General features: G+C 42.2%; 2 protein-coding genes across 4 annotated transcripts in view; one reads left to right on the top strand and one right to left on the bottom strand.

Annotated features, from left to right (window-relative positions):
* Positions 1-977, top strand: part of si:ch73-182a11.2 (importin-13) — a 33,940-nt gene extending 32,963 nt beyond the window's left edge. The window contains exon 23 of the transcript XR_005131634.1: positions 539-977. The gene's annotated coding sequence lies outside the window, so the exon portion shown is untranslated. The remainder of the gene's footprint in view (positions 1-538) is intronic.
* On the bottom strand, positions 627-17,594 carry fzr1b (fizzy/cell division cycle 20 related 1b). Of its 3 annotated transcripts, none has more exons than XM_017703388.2 (15): positions 17,374-17,594; positions 14,689-14,844; positions 14,104-14,205; positions 13,952-14,015; positions 13,345-13,472; positions 11,685-11,767; positions 11,328-11,433; positions 9,539-9,616; positions 7,701-7,766; positions 7,512-7,614; positions 5,235-5,416; positions 3,900-4,133; positions 3,478-3,582; positions 3,044-3,136; positions 627-1,120 (listed from the first exon to the last, which is right to left on the bottom strand). In XM_017703388.2, exons 2-15 carry the CDS (start codon positions 14,761-14,763, stop codon positions 1,079-1,081), a joined length of 1,461 nt encoding a protein of 486 aa, XP_017558877.1. In that variant the 5' UTR covers positions 14,764-14,844; positions 17,374-17,594; the 3' UTR covers positions 627-1,078. The 3 variants fall into 3 exon arrangements, with proteins under 3 accessions (XP_017558877.1, XP_017558875.1, XP_017558876.1); XM_017703386.2 differs by having other exon boundaries at positions 17,347-17,594; XM_017703387.2 differs by having other exon boundaries at positions 17,046-17,594.
* Between the last annotated feature and the right edge of the window lie 1,176 nt (positions 17,595-18,770).

Below are 18,770 nucleotides of genomic sequence, written 5' to 3' on the forward strand. Positions count from 1 at the left end.
AGACAACTCGTTATCTCAAGATAACTCCATTTGAAGATAACATCTGTGTTATCTTGAGATAAGGCAACTCATTACCTCAAGATAACCTTATCTCGAGATACGACAACTCGTCTTTCAAGATAACGAGAGAAGTAGCTCATTATTGTAAGACAACTTTATCTTGAGATACCAAGACAATTCACGTTATCTCAAGGGTAACGTTTATCTTGAGGTAACAAGACAACGAACTTGTTCTTTCAAGATAACTTTATCTTGAGATATGACCGTTAACTTTGTCAAGGCAAGTTTTGTAAATTCAAGATAACTTTATCTTGAGATAATTAACTTGTCTCAAGATAACAACTTCAAATTGAGATCACAAGATAATTAAATAGGGGGACAATCCAGACATTTATAACTACCTTTTGTACCTTACATAGAATTTTTTGTTTGTTTGTTTATTTGAATAAAAATAAACAATCCATTGTGTCCAAACTTTTGATCGGTGATGATTAGTATAATATATGGAGATGATATTTTGTTTGTGTATGATTTTCAGATGCAGTCAGTAATGATTGTTATAAGACGCATAAAAGAAACAGGACAAAGCAACACAGTCATTCAGTAATCGAACCCTTTTGAGATGATTCTCATAAACTACTGACAGCATCACTGCAGTAGTGTGTTTATTTCATACGGTTATCTGTCAGATAACATGATCTTATTTTCATATGCACATATAAAATACTGAAAATATCAGAAGGGGTTGTTGTGCAACAGCCTCATGAGTGTAGACCATCACAACAGGCATGTAGTTCAGACCGTTTCTCTCAGCTTATCTTGCAGAACACCGTCCGTTTGGTCGTCCACATCATACAGTAACAGAGACAGAAGACACAGACATAAAACCGGGGGCTCACTGGTGGGGGGGGGTGTTTAATGAGGGGAGGACGCTGCTTTAGGAGGTGTGGGGAGACATCATCATCCTCAGTAGAAAAGAAAAAAAAAAAAGGTAAAACAGAAAAGAAATATCGAAGGTCTGGACGTGTTGTGTGATGTGCTGAATGGACGCAGCCTTGGCCTCCACTGTCCACCTTCATTACCGTATCCTTGTGAACAGGTTCAATACTGACTTGGATTCCTGAGAAAGAAACGACAGCTAATGAGCAGAAGCAGCGAGAACCCCATACTGTTGAGGTCTGTCTTCAGTTTAAGTGAAGCACTGGGTCATTGGTTGGAACCAACAGTGGAACCAATGTTACCAGTGATATAAAACTAAGATACATGCACAGTGATTCTAACCTGACGCTGATACTCGTCATACAACTTCACAGCTTTAATACGAAGAAGCTCCATCCAGAATTTTTTAGATGTGTCCAGAATGATGAAAAGAGCCAAGTGTTAATAAATCAAGTTCTAATAAATATAAGAACAAAGTTATAATACAATTAATACCTAAAAGTTCTGATAAAATGAATATCCAGAATGAAGTTCTAATAATATTAATATCCAGAATAAAGTCTAACAAAATATCCGGAATTAATTTCTAATGTCCAGAATGAAGTTCTGATAAAGCTCATGTCCAGAATGAAGTTCTGATAAAACTCATGTCCAGAATGAAGTTCTAATAAAGCTCAAGTCCAGAATGAAGTTCTGATAAAGCTCATGTCCAGAATGAAGTTCTGATAAAACTCATGTCCAGAATGAAGTTCTGATAAAGCTCATGTCCAGAATGAAGTTCTGATAAAACTCATGTCCAGAATGAAGTTCTAATAAAGCTCAAGTCCAGAATGAAGTTCTGATAAAACTCATGTCCAGAATGAAGTTCTGATAAAGCTCATGTCCAGAATGAAGTTCTGATAAAGCTCAAGTCCAGAATGAAGTTCTGATAAAGCTAATGTCCAGAATGAAGTTCTGATAAGCTCATGTCCAGAATGAAGTTCTGATAAAGCTCAAGTCCAGAATGAAGTTCTGATAAAGCTAATGTCCAGAATGAAGTTCTGATAAAGCTCAAGTCCAGAATGAAGTTCTGATAAAGCTCATGTCCAGAATGAAGTTCTGATAAAACTCATGTCCAGAATGAAGTTCTGATAAAGCTCATGTCCAGAATGAAGTTCTGATAAAGCTCATGTCCAGAATGAAGTTCTGATAAAACTCATGTCCAGAATGAAGTTCTAATAAAGCTCAAGTCCAGAATGAAGTTCTGATAAAGCTCATGTCCTGAATGAAGTTCTGATAAAACTCATGTCCAGAATGAAGTTCTGATAAAGCTCAAGTCCAGAATGAAGTTCTGATAAAGCTAATGTCCAGAATGAAGTTCTGATAAGCTCATGTCCAGAATGAAGTTCTGATAAAGCTCATGTCCGGAATGAAGTTCTGATAAAACTCATGTCCAGAATGAAGTTCTGATAAAGCTCATGTCCAGAATGAAGTTCTGATAAAGCTCATGTCCAGAATGAAGTTCTGATAAAGCTCATGTCCAGAATGAAGTTCTGATAAAACTCATGTCCAGAATAAAGTTCTGATAAAGCTAATGTCCAGAATGAAGTTCTGATAAAACTCATGTCCGGAATGAAGTTCTGATAAAGCTCATGTCCAGAATGAAGTTCTGATAAAGCTCATGTCCAGAATGAAGTTCTGATAAAACTCATGTCCAGAATGAAGTTCTGATAAAACTCATGTCCAGAATGAAGTTCTGATAAAGCTCATGTCCAGAATGAAGTTCTGATAAAGCTCATGTCCAGAATGAAGTTCTGATAAAGTTCATGTCCAGAATGAAGTTCTGATAAAATTATCCCAAGTAATGCTGAATTCAATATGAAGAAAAAGCGTTATATTTGAAACATATATCTTCATAAAATCTTATCAGTTAATTTAGCAAGAATAAAAATTATTGTTTATGATTAATAATAATGATTAATATGATTAATAATAGTCTCCTTGATTTTCTAAAAAAAAAACTATTAGAAAGAAAAACTTGTAGAACTATTGTATGAAACCTCTAAATACAGTTTATTTTAAAGAGCCGTGTTCAGTTTGGGTGTGTTGGCTGTGTTTACTGAACCTTGGTGCAGCGCGTTTTACTGAAGACGTTCCAGAACCTCAGTGTTTCGTCTCCTGCTCCCGTCACTATGGCCTCACCGTCTGGGGACACGGCCTGGAGGACAAACACACAGAACATTACCTTATACTCGATTCTCCAAAGACTTGAGCGGAAGCTGTCAACTCAGGATCTATTTGCAAGATCTGTTGAGCAATTCCGGGTCAATAATAGGGCACATTTCCTCTTAGGAAAGTGAAGAAACACCATCTGTAGACATCATCATCATCATCATCATCATCATCATCATCATCATTCAAAGACTTACTGCTGAAGCCACATGATCACCAAAGGCTCTCTTCACTAAACTGAACACAGCAGTCCCCAAATCGAGGAAACAGAAAAATATCAATGTGTACTTCCGTAACTAAAGTCACAGAGTCAGTAAATCTTCTCACCAGATAGAGCACGCGATAGGAGTGTCCGGTCAGCTTGGCCACCTGTGTGAGCGAAGGGTATTTCCACACCAGGATCTGGTTCTGTGAGTAACCGTGTGTGCTGACCTGGGAAACATCCACAGAGCGCAAAACACTGAATCATCCACAGACACTATGCTGAATTTATTCCAACAGAATCAACAGCAGATGAGACTGAATCTTTGCAGGACTCAAAGTGTCAGTGTGCCTATTTTTTTTAAAATATCTATGGATTTAAATGAAAATACAACCACCACCAGTTATTTTGAACAATTTCAGAATACAGTTTATAACGATGCCTGTATCATCATACATAAATAAATAAAAAGGTTAATATCTGTATTTATATACACAATACATTCTGTGTTCATTCTAAACGCTGCCTCGGTTTGTGTCTTCCTCACCAGTTCGTTGGCGTGTTTGGACCAGGCCAGGTTGCAAACCTGTGAGCCCGTGTCCGTGCTCTGCAGGGCCTGTCCTGTGAGAGTGTTCCAGAAGCGCAGACAGCGGTCAGCCGTCCCTCCGCCGGACGCCAGCAGGCCGTGCTGGTGAGGCGACCAGGCGATGGCCTTCACCGCTGCCAGGTGCTCGCTGTACTGCTGCACGGGCTGCAGGCTGGAGCTGTTCCACACCAGCAGCTACAGCACAGCAGAACACCAAACACAGCTATTACTGCTCTCGTAGAACATGCATTACACCGAACAACAGCTGAGAAATAAAACAATACTATAGCAAACAAATGCAAAGGAATAGTTCAGTGTCCTAAATACCCTAAATACAGCCAAAAAAACAAATGTTCTTGGTACTTCTGTCCATTTTTATAATCAACAGTGCGTCATACAATGTCAGAAACCTCAAAAGTGATCGTATTTGAGATTATGTAACGCCTCAACAGTTTGAGGCAAGAGTGTGATGACTTAGTCATGTAGTTTGCAGGGTGCTAATTCACAGAGTTTACACTCACCGGCCACTTTATTAATGCTAGTAAAAGTTTGGACCCCCTTTTGCCTTCAGAACTGTCTTAATTCTTCTTGTCAGACTTTCAACAAGGTGTTGGAAACGTTCCTCAGAGATTCTGGTTGGTTATTTGAGTTCCTGTTGTCTTTCTATCATCTGGAACCAGTCTGCCCATTCTCCTCTGACCTCTCACATCAACAAGGCATTTTCGTCCACACAACTGACCACTCACTGGATATTTCCTCTTTTTCGGACCGTTCTCTGTGAACCCTAGAGATGGTTGTGCGTGAAAATCCCAGTAGATCAGCAGTTTCTGAAATACTCAGACCAGCCCGTCTGGCACCAACAACCACGCCACGTTCAAAGTCCCTTAAATCCCCTTTCTTCCCCGTTCTGATGCTCGGGCTGCACTTCAGCAAGTTGTCTTGACCACCTCTACATGCCTAAATGCAGTAAGTTGCTGCCATGTGATTGGCTGATTAGCTATTTGTGTTAACAAGCAACTGAACACCATAAAGTGGCAGGTGACTACATTTGTCTCGTAGCTCCAATGAGAAACTAAAGAACCAAACTTCAGACATCAGACATGTCTTGGTTTATCGACTAGATTTGAAGGTAATCTGTGATCTGTTGCTTCAAAAGCAGCAACTTTCTGAAAAGCTTCAGTGACACTGTGTCAGACACCCAAAACAAAGGGGACTTCAACATGAACTGCATGAGGAATTAAGCACTGATTAGAGAAAATTCACCATGATTATTGCTGAAACGCGCAGCTGCCTCACCTTGTTGTCGTTTCCTCCGGAGGCGAGGTGCTGGTGGTCCGGAGACCACTTCAGCCCGCACACTTCCTGCCTGTGGCCCTGCAGCTTCCTCTCCACAGGCGGAGGGGTGCGCACGTCCCGCTGCAGGATCACCCTGTCCCGACTGCCTGAGGAAAGCTGCTCGCCATTCCACGCCAGCGCCCCTGAGAGCAGAATGACGAATCAAATCAAATCAAATTTATTTGTAGAGCTTTTTACAACGGATGTTGTCACAAAACAGCTTCACAGAATTCCAGAAACGACAGTTTTAACAACAATGTAAAAACCCCCCAGTGGGCAAGCCAGGGGCGACAGTGGCAAGGAAAAACTCCCTCAGAACTGAGGAAGATACCTTGGGAGGAACCAGGCTCACCAGGGGGGACCCAACCTCCTCTGGTCAAACTACCTACAAGTGATTATACTACTAATATTAATAGCAGTAGTATTAGGAGTAGTAATAGCTGGGAGTCTATGAGAACATCAGTGTAGGGTGGGCAGCTAGTCCAAGGTAGGTGGCAGTAGCTGGGGCATGGGCAGCTGGTCTGAAGTGGGTAGCAGGAGGGCTCGACCGTCAGTCGTCCTTCAGTGTCTGGCCGGACATGTGGGCGGTTGTATACTCGGAAAAAAGGCAGGGAGAGGCCCTGTCATGATAAACCTTAGTCCACTGGCTCCTGGTCTGGAGTCCCGCTTGCCTGCACATCCTTTCTCTATCACACATGATCCAACTAGTCAGCTCACTGACCCGTCAATGGTCCGCCCACAAATGCTGCTGCTGTTGTGAAAAAGTAGAACTTGGAGTGTGTTCATTTTAAATGATATTTATTTTCAGTGTGGAGGAAGTCTCACGGGGTCTCATAACGAGAACGTCTGGGTACAGTGAGAAATTTTGGGCAAAATGTGGGTGAGAATATAGACTTAATAGGTAAGGCAACTTTATTTATGTAGCACCTTTCACTGCTGTCATTCAAAGTGCTTTACAAAATTCAGAGTCTGCGTTGTTAAAAACTAAAAGCAAAAGTAAATGCAAACAGAACAACAATTAAAAACGACATTAAAAACATCATTACAACAAAGAGAAAATCATTCAATTAAAAATCAAATTAGAAATTTAATTAGGAATTAGGACTGGAAAAACGTTCCGTGACAGAGGAAAACTGGGCTAGAAACACTTAACAGCTGCTCAAACAGGAACGTTTTGAGCCTGGAGTTAAAGTGTCCAGTGTCGGGCTCTTCTAAAGCTCCCTGTCAACTGGGGCTGGGGTGGGTGTTCCTTCTTTTACTCCTAGTGAGACTCTGAATCATCTGAAGCTGTTGGATTTTCTTTTTTGGGAGTTTAGGGAGTTTGGGTGACCATTACAGTGATCAATCCTACTATAAATAAAGGTGTGGATGAGTTTCTCCAGGTCTGCTTTAGTCCGAAAATCTAATCCTGTTGATGTTCTTAAGCTTATAAAAAGCTGATTTAGTAACTGCTTTGCCACGACTGCTAAAACTGAGATCAGAGTCCATTAGTGCACCAAGGTTATGTACTAGTTCTCTAGTTTTAAGGGCCAGACTCTCCACTTTGGGAGGGAGGTCCTTCGGTGCCATGGACCCCAAACCCTGCAATTCTCTTCCTCAATCCCTCTGGGACGGCTCTTCTTTTTCCTCTTTCAGATTTGACAGACTTTTCTCTTCAATGCATTTTTCTTCCTCATCCACTGCTTAGTTTTTTGCCCATGCTATGTATAGTGACCTTTGGTTTGTGAAATTATCTTAAATATAGTTCATACATCTAATATTTTTCCTATTAAGATTGTTGCAAGCTTAATTTACGATTATCACATTTCTAGACTTTTTACTTGTTAAGTAATTCTACTGAGTAAAATTCTCACTGTAATGACAGATCCTTTTGCTTTTTTTAAGAAATGTGCTTGACACCAGCTAAATTATCTGCTGTATAGTGAAATCATTTCACAAAATTACTTAAAGCAAGTAAAAATGTCTAGAAATCAGCTAGAGAAATATTAGATATATTAACTAGATTTAAGATCATTTCACTTGACAAAATCCAACTTTTTGCAGTGTTCATTCAGTATTGGAACGGACCCCGTGATAACAGACACTGTTCATAAAATGTTAAAATAGCTACTGTCCTCATGGATTTGGTTCCCACTTCAGCTATTCAAGGCGGTCTTCAGTATGCTGGGGCAAGAGCCAGGTGTGCTGGAACTAAACTGTGCAGGCAGTAGAGAAGAAGCAGGTGTGTACGTTACGAACCGACACGGGCCGAGTGCCCTTCCAAGCTGGTTAACTTCCTCCCTCCGGCTGCGTCCCAAATCTGCACAAAGCCTTTATGGGTTCCTACAGCAACCAAGCTTCCCTGTGGAGCAGAGAACAGTTAGAACTGTGCTGATACATCATTTCATGCAACATCTGGCAATCAAACACAATACAGGAGCACAATACCCGTTCGTTCCAGCAGACTGACGTCACAGAGTCTCCATCCACTGACAAATCGCATAACCTCGTCACCTGTGGAGAGTTTGAGGAGTAAACAAACAAAAAAAAAAAAAACAAACAAAATGTTGAAGTTGTAGTTCAGAATTTACACAGGTTTTTCTTTGCCTTAAGTGTAGTGCCTCGGCCAGGACATGTTCGGCTCTTTAGTTTTGCACTGGCGCTACAAAGATATTAAAACGATAAAAGTTTATACCCCACCTGTGAGCTTCATTACACGAGTCTTAAGCCTAGTTGAGTTGGAAAGTCACCTCAAGTAGACTTGCTTGTGTGGTTTCTGACACTGATATCTATAAAGGTATACAAAATATGAACAAAATATATGCTAAAACTATTTTTTAGCTTTTTAGCATTTTTCCGTTATACCCATCCACGCTTATAGATAACAGTATGTTGTACACAGTCAGAAAACACATAAGTGAGTCTTTTTGAAATGAGAGGTGGTCAAAAGCATAACACTGTGATACTTCAAGAAATATTCACGACAGGGCTGGGAGATAAAACGATAACGATAAGTATCGCGATATAACTTTTCCTCCATAGAGCGGTAAGAAAGGTTCGATAGATGTTCGATTTAACAGACCACTCTCGCTCGTGCACGTTCAGCGACAGCCCTGGTGCCGTTTTCTGCTGCAAGGAAAGTGACACTACTCTGCTGTCGCCAGGAGAGGGCGCACTTCCAAGTTTTTCGACATGATTAGAGAGGGAGAGGCGAAAAAGGGTCGCCAAATCTACTTGAAACGTGGAGTTATATATTCCCTGTTCTCCTGTGTCCATGTGTGAGTGACGAGATCAGTGACCTACAGCGAACTCATCTCTGTCCGTACATCCCAACAAGCTTTAGCAGCGTTAAATCACGTCTGCTCCTCACAATTAAAGCTCTGTTACAGCGCTCGAAGTCATAGTATAGTGTTAGTGCATTCCCAAGCAACGAAAGTGAAAAAGGGTTCATGTGAGTTGAAGCCCTGATTTAAACGAAAGTAAACTGAGGAAGCTGTGAGGCGTTAGAGAGCGGGAGAATGCTATCTTTACAGGCTAGCTGTTTTAGCAGCTGGCTAACTTGAAGCAGCACTCCGTCACTCACACAACACGGCGAATTGACCTCTAGATACTGTAGATCAAACAAGACGCAACAGCACCGCTTTCAGGTTAAACGTAGCTAAAAGGAGGACTCAGTGAGTGTCAAACATTGCGGTTCACCCCTTAAACTACCATGATAAAATAGAGAAACCCAGTCGTCTGCCAGCTGGTGTCTGAATCCTATTTCCTCGTACAATTTATTTTACATTTACATTTACATTTCTGGCATTTGGCTGATGCTCTTATCCAGAGCGACTTACAATTTGATCTTTTTTTTTTTACACAGGTAGGCCAAGGTGGTGTTAGGAGTCTTGCCCAAGGACTCTTTGAGCCCCAGTCTACAGTGTAGAAGGCAGAGGTGTTAACCACTACACTATCCCAACCACGGGATATTTTGTATGCGCCCCATAAAACGACTTTTTAAAATAGCTCACAACTATAGTAAAACATCGTCTCAGGCATCAGGCAGCGTAACTGTTTTTGTGAGGCAGCTTTTAGAGGCATTAAATGCTTCAAATGCCTGGTTCCTGTCAGCACCACTGTGAAGAATTCTGACTCTAGGTTTCTCTAGAGTGAAGCGTTTCACACCAAACCACTCTGAATGACTTTGCTTACATCATAACCATTGAATTAGGCCTAATGTTTTAAAAACGGTTTCCCTTTGCATTTCAGTTGCCGTGCACTTGTTCTGCCTCACGCACACACACCTGGCTGGTACAGGCACTCCACAGGTAAACACAGGCCCCCAGACCAACACTCAGGAGGTTTCCGGCAGACCAGTCCACCTGCACACATCAGAAAATAGTGTGAATGTTAATTCTTCAGTTTCAGTGGAATCAAATTCTATCCACCTGGAGCTCGAATATACACGGTGTGTTACACAAGCATGAACAAACCTGTCTTACTGTCAATCTACTCAACACTCCACATAGCCAAACATGCTCAGACTGTGTGTACAGAAAGAGAAAGAACAGCAGGGATTAAGCCGTTGCTAAAAGGTTGCATCATTCAAATTGTACAAAGGGGCTAGACAAGAACACTGCAGAGGCTGAGGCTGAGGCTGCCTGAGCTACCCGCAATACTGCTGTTATAGCCTGCAACAATTTCCATACACATTCTCTATTATTTTAGATATGGATACAGCAATACTGTATTACTTAAAAATCTCATTTATGAATTATTGCTGAGATTAAGAACCGATTATAATAAGCATTAAGTTGACACACACTATATTTCCAAAAGTATTCGGTCATCTGCCTTATGCATATGAAATTGAGTGACATCCCATTCTTAATCCATAGGGTTTAATATGATGTCGGCTCGCCCTTTGCAGCTATAACAGCTTCAACTCTTCTGGGAAGGCTTTCCACAAGGTTTAGGAGTGTGTTTATGGGAATTTTTGACCGTTCTTCCAGAAGCGCATTTGTGAGGTCAGACACTGATGTTGGACGAGAAGGCCTGGCTCACAGTCTGCGCTTTAATTCACCCCAAAGGTGTTTTGTCGGGATGAGGTCAGGACTCTGTGCAGGCCAGTCAAGTTCTTCCACACCAAACTGGCTCATCCACGTCTTTATGGACCTGCTTTGTTCACTGGTGCGCAGTCATGTTGGAACAGGAAGGGGCCGTCCCCAAACTGTTCCCACAAACTTGGGAGCATGAAATTGTCCGAAATGTCTTGGTGCTGAAGCTTTAAGAGCTCCTTTCACTGGAACTAAGGGGCCGAGCGCAACACCTGAAAAACAGCCCCACACCATAATCCCCCCTCCGCCAAGCTTTACACTTGGCACAATGCAGTCAGACAAGTACCGTCTCCTGGTAACCACCAAAGCCAGAGTCATCCATCGGATTTCCAGACGGAGAAGCGTGATTGGTCACTCCAGAGAACACGTCTCCACTGCTCTAGAGTCCAGTGGCGGCGCTTTACACCACTGCATTGTCGCTTTGTATTGCGCTTGGTGATGTAAGGCCTGGATGAAGCTGCTCAGCCATGGAAACCCAGTCCATCTGATCTGAAGGCCACATGAAGTTTGGAGGTCTGTAGTGATTGACTCTGCAGAAAGTTGGTGACCTCTGCGCACTATGCCCCTCAGCATCCGCTGACCGCTCTGTCATTTTACGTGGCCGACCACTTCATGGCTGAGTTGCTGTCGTTCCACTTACGTGAATGTGCTGGTGTCTTTTGACAGAACTTCTGCTACTAAAACGTTTCCCACAGTCCGAGCAGCGATGTGGCTTCTCCCCTGTGTGAACCAGCTGGTGACTCTGTAGCTCAACTGGTCAAGTAAAACTCTTCCCACAGTCTGAGCACTGGAAATTTTTCTCTCTGAATCTGTAGATTTCTTCGGACCAGGGTGGGTGACCACTGCTCTATGAGAACTGAAACAGGACATTTTTCTAAAGATTTAGGATGCAATTTGTATTTATTTGCTGAGTTTGCTATCGGTGGCCTACCGTCCTAATGTAAATGCAGCATTAACAGGCCTTAACGCTACGTACCAGGTTAAGGTAGAAGTCGTCCTGCAGCTCTGGTGCATCCAGGACCTTGAAGGGAATTTTGGAGATTTTTCGCGCTGGCTTTCGCGGCGAACGCAACAGCTTGTGACTGCAGGCAGATGGACACAAACACACACAGTAACATCAGCAATGCTGAGACACATACGGGCATTCCAGTGTGAGAATAATGTGCAAGAAAAAATAAATACTCTATAACTAAATCACAAGATTTATGTACTGACTTGCTGAAAACAATTAAAACAAAACAAAAGCAAAACAAGTAAATAACATTAAAAAAAATCATTAAGGAGCAACTGATAAACTGGAATTGGACCCACTGAGTGCAGAATGGGACCGTACCTTTTGTTGCTGAGAGGAGAGAGGGAGTAAGGGGAGATTTCATTGCCGCTGTCGAAAGGCACTCGCTTTGTGTGGATGGTGTACTGAAAGACATAGAAATTAAGCAGTCAGTCTTCTTTCCCTTCACCAACAGTACCTTACTATTTTTCACTGCCCAAATGCTCCAAGCCTGGATGAGGGAACACGCACTGTGCATTAATTAAACAGCGACTTAAAATTAGTCGTACAAGACTTTACTCACTGAACAGACACAGAATATCTCGTGAAAGAAGAACGAAGTGTCTGAGTTAAGGTTGAGAAGTATACCAGCACAAAATAGGGCCTGACTGGTCTAGAATGACGGCCTGGTCTCATTCGATTCATTCCTGAACCTCAAACAGGACAAACAGTATTAAGCACTACTGGGGCGGGATCAGTTTCACACGAAGAGGTGGAGTAACATCATTTCTGACATCTCTCAGCCGTTTTAGTTCTGTCCGAATGCCCTATGACCGCAGCTCCCGCTTCAGTACAGATTCTTTGCTTTGCTATCAAATGAGCCCTAGAAACAAGCTCGGGTTATATTAATCCAGCGCGAGTCAACATGTCCGTAAAAAGATCATTGTGTGGAAAAAGGCGTGCAGACATTCAACGAAAGGCTTCCTTGTGACGTGTTGTCCTACCTCAAACTTTTCACATTCAGTTTATGCAAATGTTCATTATCAAAATAACGTCACTGAATTACTGAAAGTTATAACCACGAAGCTTAATTTATCCATTCATACAGCTTTAACAACAGGCACCACGAATTCGATTAATCACGATTCATTATTTTGTTTTTTTTTATTCATAATTATTTCATTTAAAACAGCAACTTATACACAAATGATGTATTATATGCATACAGATTAAGCTGTTAAATGACTAGTATATATTTTAATATATTATATATTACACTGATCAGGCATTACATTATGACCACCTCCTTGTTTCTATGCTTGTTGTCTGTTTTATCAGCTCCTCTTACTGTATAGCTGGTCTTTGTAGTTCTATAGTTACAGACTGTAGTTCATCTGTTTCTCTGATACTTTGTTAGTCCCCATTACCCTGTAACTGTTTATCAATGATGATACCAGTGTATCTATGTCGTGGATATCGTGATAAGCCCAAAAACACAAATAGTCCTGCTATTTACTGAACTTAACTGAATTAAACCTGAGCCATTCGATTACTATTATTTATTTATTATTACCATTAGTAGGATTATAAGCAGTCCTGGGCTGGAGGTTAGGGAACCAGCGCTGTGACTGGAAGGTCGCTGGTTCGATCCCCAGAGCTGACAGCAAGTGACTGAAGTGCCCTTGAGCAAGACACCTAACCCCCAACTGCTCCCCGGGCGCTGCAGATAGGGCTGCCCAGCGCTCCGGGCAGGTGTGCTCACTGCCCCCTAGTGTGTGTATGTGGTGTTTCACTTCATGGATGGGTTACATGCGGAGGAGAAATTCCCCAGTGTGGGACTAATAAGGCTCACTTGATCTACTCTTAAACATTTCTATAGTAGCTATGATAATGTACATCACGATCACGAACACTGCCTGGACATTGAAGAATACTGTGAGGAACAAATTCAATTTCTCTCACCCACCCATAGTAGGAGAATGTGCTAGTGAGTGATGCTCACCCTGAAGAGGCTGTGTGTGTCCTGGTTGAGGACGGCCTGTCGCCGGTCATCTGTGTGAGGGTCAGGAACGGTCTCGATTCCGGCCCCCAGCAGCTCGTTCCGCAGCAGAGCGGCGTAGGCCACGGCGTCTGTTTACACCAGAGTCAAAAATCACATAAACACATCATCTACAGATTATTTACCAACTCCACCACTGTGTGATGACTGGTGCAGATAAGCTTTCACACACGCACACACACACACACACACTGTTCTGTGCGACAGTTTTTGGCATCTAAGCAAATTTTTAAAGGTTCCCTCATCAGTGAGTTTATCATAATATACATTAGAATAAAGTCGTATTCATAATTCAAATAAACAGAAAAACAATAAAAAGTAACAAGAATTTCTCGGGTCCATATTTTTCCTGGACACCTTCACAGCCGCCACAGAGACTCGTTAATATCATCAATGACATCATGAGCTCAATTTACTGAGCACTGATTGGTCAAACCAGGAGCTGCTTTTTAACTACATATAATACTGGGCTTCCTCGAGGAGACGGAAATGGTTAAACAAACACACCAACATCCAGAAAATCACCATTTATTTATAACATAAACGTTACCCTTCCCACTGTCCGCACTCGCATCCTTTGACCTTTGATTCTGGTTGGGTGACCAGCAGTTCTCCTACACAATCAAGAAATAAACAAGCAAATAAACAAGAAAGGCGGTTTTTTGGGAGCAATAAGCATCAGTCACAGATGACGTGACTTACGTTGGCGTAGTGGAAGTTGATGCTCCAGTTGCTCCCCGCGCGAGTGGGTATGAACCGGTCCCCAGATTTAACGCTGACTGGACTGCATGTGGCGTATCCTGACTGGAGTGGAGGAAAAAAAACACAACCATAAAGGAGCTGGCCATCAGGATCAAGGACAGCACAGCGGTTACCTTACTAGTTTTGGCTAATGGGTAGTGGAATAGATCCAATCTGTCTATTTAAATGTTAATATTTATAAATATTGTTAATATTTTAAGTATTAAAAATAAATTACGACATCAACCAAGCGATGTCTCACACTAGGCTGCAATACATGAATGTCAATCCTTCTGTGCTCATTTTTGTTTAGTGGTATAAAAGTTAATGCATTAATTACATGTTAACACAGTAATTTATTAACATAACATTTGACGGCCCAATTGTTACCCATATCAATGCAACATAAAACAATGTTTTTATAAGTAAACTGAGGCATTCTGTATGAACAGGTTAACCTGTTGACTGTCTATTGCGGGTTATTTCTCAGACTGGCTCACTACCAACAGTACAAGCTGGATGATGGTATTTATACCGTTTACCCACCTTGGTCAGTTGGCCCTCGGGCAAGTTCTGGTGATTGATCTGCCTGAGGAGGCGTCTCTCATAGTCCTGGTCCATTTCCCCCTGAAGCCAGCGCTCCGGCTCCGGCTCCGGCTCTGCCTCAGTCTGCACACGCAGATCCCCCGAGCGCTCCCATCCCTGAGCAAAAACACGCCTTCGTCAGGTCACGAACAGCCAGACGGTCCGAAAATTGACCCACTGATCGAGCAGACGCAGCTCTACGTCTGCACTGTCATACTGATAAAACTCTATTCAATGATGACCTCACACGAGTGTACAGAGGTTCTGCCTCTGTACTCTAACAGCAACAAACACAGCTTAGTCTTATTTTCATGATTCTTCTGTCCACTTTCAAAGCTGCTGTGCTCCTATTTTATACACACACACACACATTATATATATGTATATACAGTATATACACACACACTCACACACATATGTGTATACACACACACACTATATATTTATATACACACACACACACACGTGTTTATTCATTGTTCTTGTTATTTTACGCACTTAAAAACGATGATTCTTCAGGGGTTCTTTAGTAAAGAAAATGATCCACAAAAAGAACCACAAAAGAACCCTTTGCATGATTAAAGGGTTCTTTCCATCGTGAAAGGATTTTCAGATTGATGCTGAAAGTGCTGTATATGGTCCTAAATAGAACCTTTTTGAAAAGGATTCTATATCGCACCAAAAGGGTTCTTCTCTTATGTACAATCTCGACATCACAACAACAGAAGAACCCTTTTTAGTGCTATATAGAACCCTTTGAAAACGGTTCTACACAGAACCATACACGACACGTTCTCCATCAATCCGAAGAACACTTTCGCGAAGCGAAGAACCCTTTAATCATGCAAAGGGTCCTTTGAGCGTTCAGGGTTCTATACAGAACCATTTTCGTTACTAAAGAACCTCATTTTTACATGTGCACCTTCAATGAGTTATACTCTGCTCTACTAAACCACGTTACAGACTGAGTGACACTAGTGAGTCTGACAGGGGAACTCCACCACTTTTTCTAAATTTACTGCAGATTTCCAATAGCTGAGCTTCATACAACGTCAGGTTTGATGTGAGATGGCGCATCGCAGAGCAATTTACAGGCCCGGGTTTCCTTACAGTGGTGGTGACAGGAACCAGGGTCCGCAGTTTTACTTGGTACTTAAACCCGAAACTTTCTCAAACAGTCATAAGACAAGATTTCCCAAGTCAGGCAGCCACTAAACTCTTCATGGCTCTGGCTCCCGTCACCACCACCGTTAACTGTTCCCTGGAACGGAACACTTCGCATCGGACTGCTCTGAATGGGTGAACATCTTAAAGATTTAATTATGCAGAAATTTGCAAAAGTGGTGGAATTGCCCTTTAAGCCATAAGAAACTAAACCAAAAGTTTTGGTTTAATATATGTTGCATGTCTATGTCTATTACTCTTCCACATCTTATTCACTTTCACAAAGAATCCCAGAAGTAATCACCCAACAAGCTTGCTTGTTCTAAAAGGGGCACATCACCACTTTTTCAAAATTTCTGCATAAATAATTTTTTAAGCTATAAATAAAGTCATTCAGAGGGGTCTGATGGCAAACATCCCGTTCTAGAAAGCCTACCGAGTCAGACTGCACACAGTGGTGGTGATAGGAACCAGACGTCCACCTCCAAAAGCTTCCTTTCCATGAAAACGGTTATGAATTGCTTTACAACAGTTCTTTTTGTCAGATTTAGAACTATTTTACCATCATCAAAATTACACATAAAAGCTGCTGTAGGTTCACTGGTACTGTATTTGCACTGAAGACACTGTCACCCCTGGTTCCCATCAACGCAGAAACTTTGGAAAGTCGGTGGAATTGCCCTTCAGCGCTACCAACGTATTTATCTGTGGGCTGAACGCACAAGGTTTAGACACAGCATCACGCATCCAAGCCATGCCAGCCTACTGAGAATTAACGAAGCTTAAGCCAGCTTCTTGTCCGAATGTCCCCGTTCCACCTTAAATGTAATGCAACTGCTGCACCGTTTAAGGTGGAACGGGCAAATTCGAAGAAGCAGCTGGCGAATGTGAAGCCAACTTCAGCCTCGTCGAGACTTACAGCCAGCCTGACCACACAAAAGCTTTCAGATGAGACGACATACCTTAAATATGCATGTAAACAAGCAACAGAAAGCAGACATATAGTTAGTTAGCTTAGCATCTGCCGCCTTTCAGACAAACAAGACGCAAGGCAGACAATAGCAACCTGTCACTTCACAACATGGCAAAGATAAACATGACAAGACGTTTAAAAGCTACTAAAGCTACTCAGCGACAACGCAAAGAATACCTACCGCTTTTTTACGGCTATTCTTCCATAAGAAATGTATATAATCTCACGTAAAAGCTCAAGGCGTTTGTACTCTCTTGCCTACACACATAGTTGCTATGGAAGCTAACTGGAAACCACAAACACGTCAAAAACCAGCTAAACCAGCCTAAGCTTACGGTAATGTTTTGTCTAACGTCTTCTTTTCTGTGTTTAAAGCCTTCGTGCAGGCTGTCTGCTCGCTGTCAGCTGTTTAAGAACGACGTTTGTCGCAAGCGATGCAGTGGAATAGCTTAGCCAGCCGGCTAACGCGAACGTCAGCTAACCTGTTCGTGTTTACGGAGCGCGCTTACGGCTCATTTTGGAGACCGTCAGCCGGGAAAAACGTCCACGAAGCCTGTAAAGAGCTTCAGCGCACATGTGCTGAGGGGGTCTTAGAAAAGGGCAGTTTCTGTCCTCTTTTTCCTGCGTGTTTGTTTGTTTTGCAGACGTGTGTGTTCCCAGTTATTCGGCTGAAGAGCCCCTGTGTTTACGTTTGACGCCGAAGATGGCGACGACAATCAGCTGTGGAAAAGCGAACCGGCCACACGAGGGCGCTGTGGCGCGGTCGAGCTGTCTGCTGCATAGAGAGGGTTATCAATCAATCAATCAATCAGTCAGTCAGTCAATCAATCAATCAATCAATCAGTCAATCAATCAACCAACCAATCAGTCGATCAACCAACCAATCAACCAACCAATCAATCAATCAGCCAATCAATTAACCAACCAATCGATTAATGAGTAGCTGAAAAGTAAAAATATATTTTTTAAAAAATGACATAAAACTGTGAATAAATAAATACGTTGTTTACCCATGCATTTATGTAATTCTACATTTATTTATTTCTACAGTTTTGACGGAATAATAAATAAACCAATAGTAGAAATGTATGTTGAAATGCAAATAAACAGGTAGAAAGGTGGAGATGGGTGGAGAAATGCATTTATTCATTTTCAGATTTATGTCTAAATAAACCAATAGGTCGGTAGGTAGTCAAAAAATAAAAAGGAATAAAACCGGGAAATAAAACAGACACAAAACGTGGAAATGATTGTCTTTTCCTTTCTTTACCATAATTCTACATTTATTTACTTATTTCTAGATTCATGCTTAATTAAATATCGTGTACCGGACCGAACGCCACCTGTGGAACAAGTCCAGTCGTGAAATTTCCTCACTACTAAATATTCCACAGTCAACTGTCAGTGGGATTATAACAAAGTGGAAGCAATTGGGAACGACAGCAACTCAGCCACGAAGTGGTCGGCCACGTAAAATGACAGAGCGGTCCGCGGATGCTGAGGGGCATAGAGCGCAGAGGTCAACGACTTTCTGCAGAGTCAATCACTACAGACCTCCAAACTTCATGTGGCCTTCAGATCAGCTCAAGAACAGCGTAGAGAGCTTCATGGAATGGGTTTCCATGGCCAAGCAGCTGCATCCAAGCCTTACATCACCAAGCGTAGTGCAAAGCGTGGAATGCAGTGGAGTAAAGCGCCACCACTGGACTCTAGAGCAGTGGAGACGAGTTCTCTGGAGTGACCAGTCACGCTTCTCCGTCTGGAAATCAGATGGAGGATTCTGGGTTTGGCAGTTGCCAGGAGACGGTACTCATCTGACTGCATTGTGCCGAGTGTAAAGTTTGGTGGAGGGGGGATCATGGTGTGGGGCTGTTTTTCAGGAGTTGGGCTCGGACCCTTAGTTTCA

This window comes from Pygocentrus nattereri, chromosome 2 (genome assembly GCF_015220715.1).
Source record: "Pygocentrus nattereri isolate fPygNat1 chromosome 2, fPygNat1.pri, whole genome shotgun sequence".
Classification (NCBI taxonomy): domain Eukaryota; kingdom Metazoa; phylum Chordata; class Actinopteri; order Characiformes; family Serrasalmidae; genus Pygocentrus; species Pygocentrus nattereri.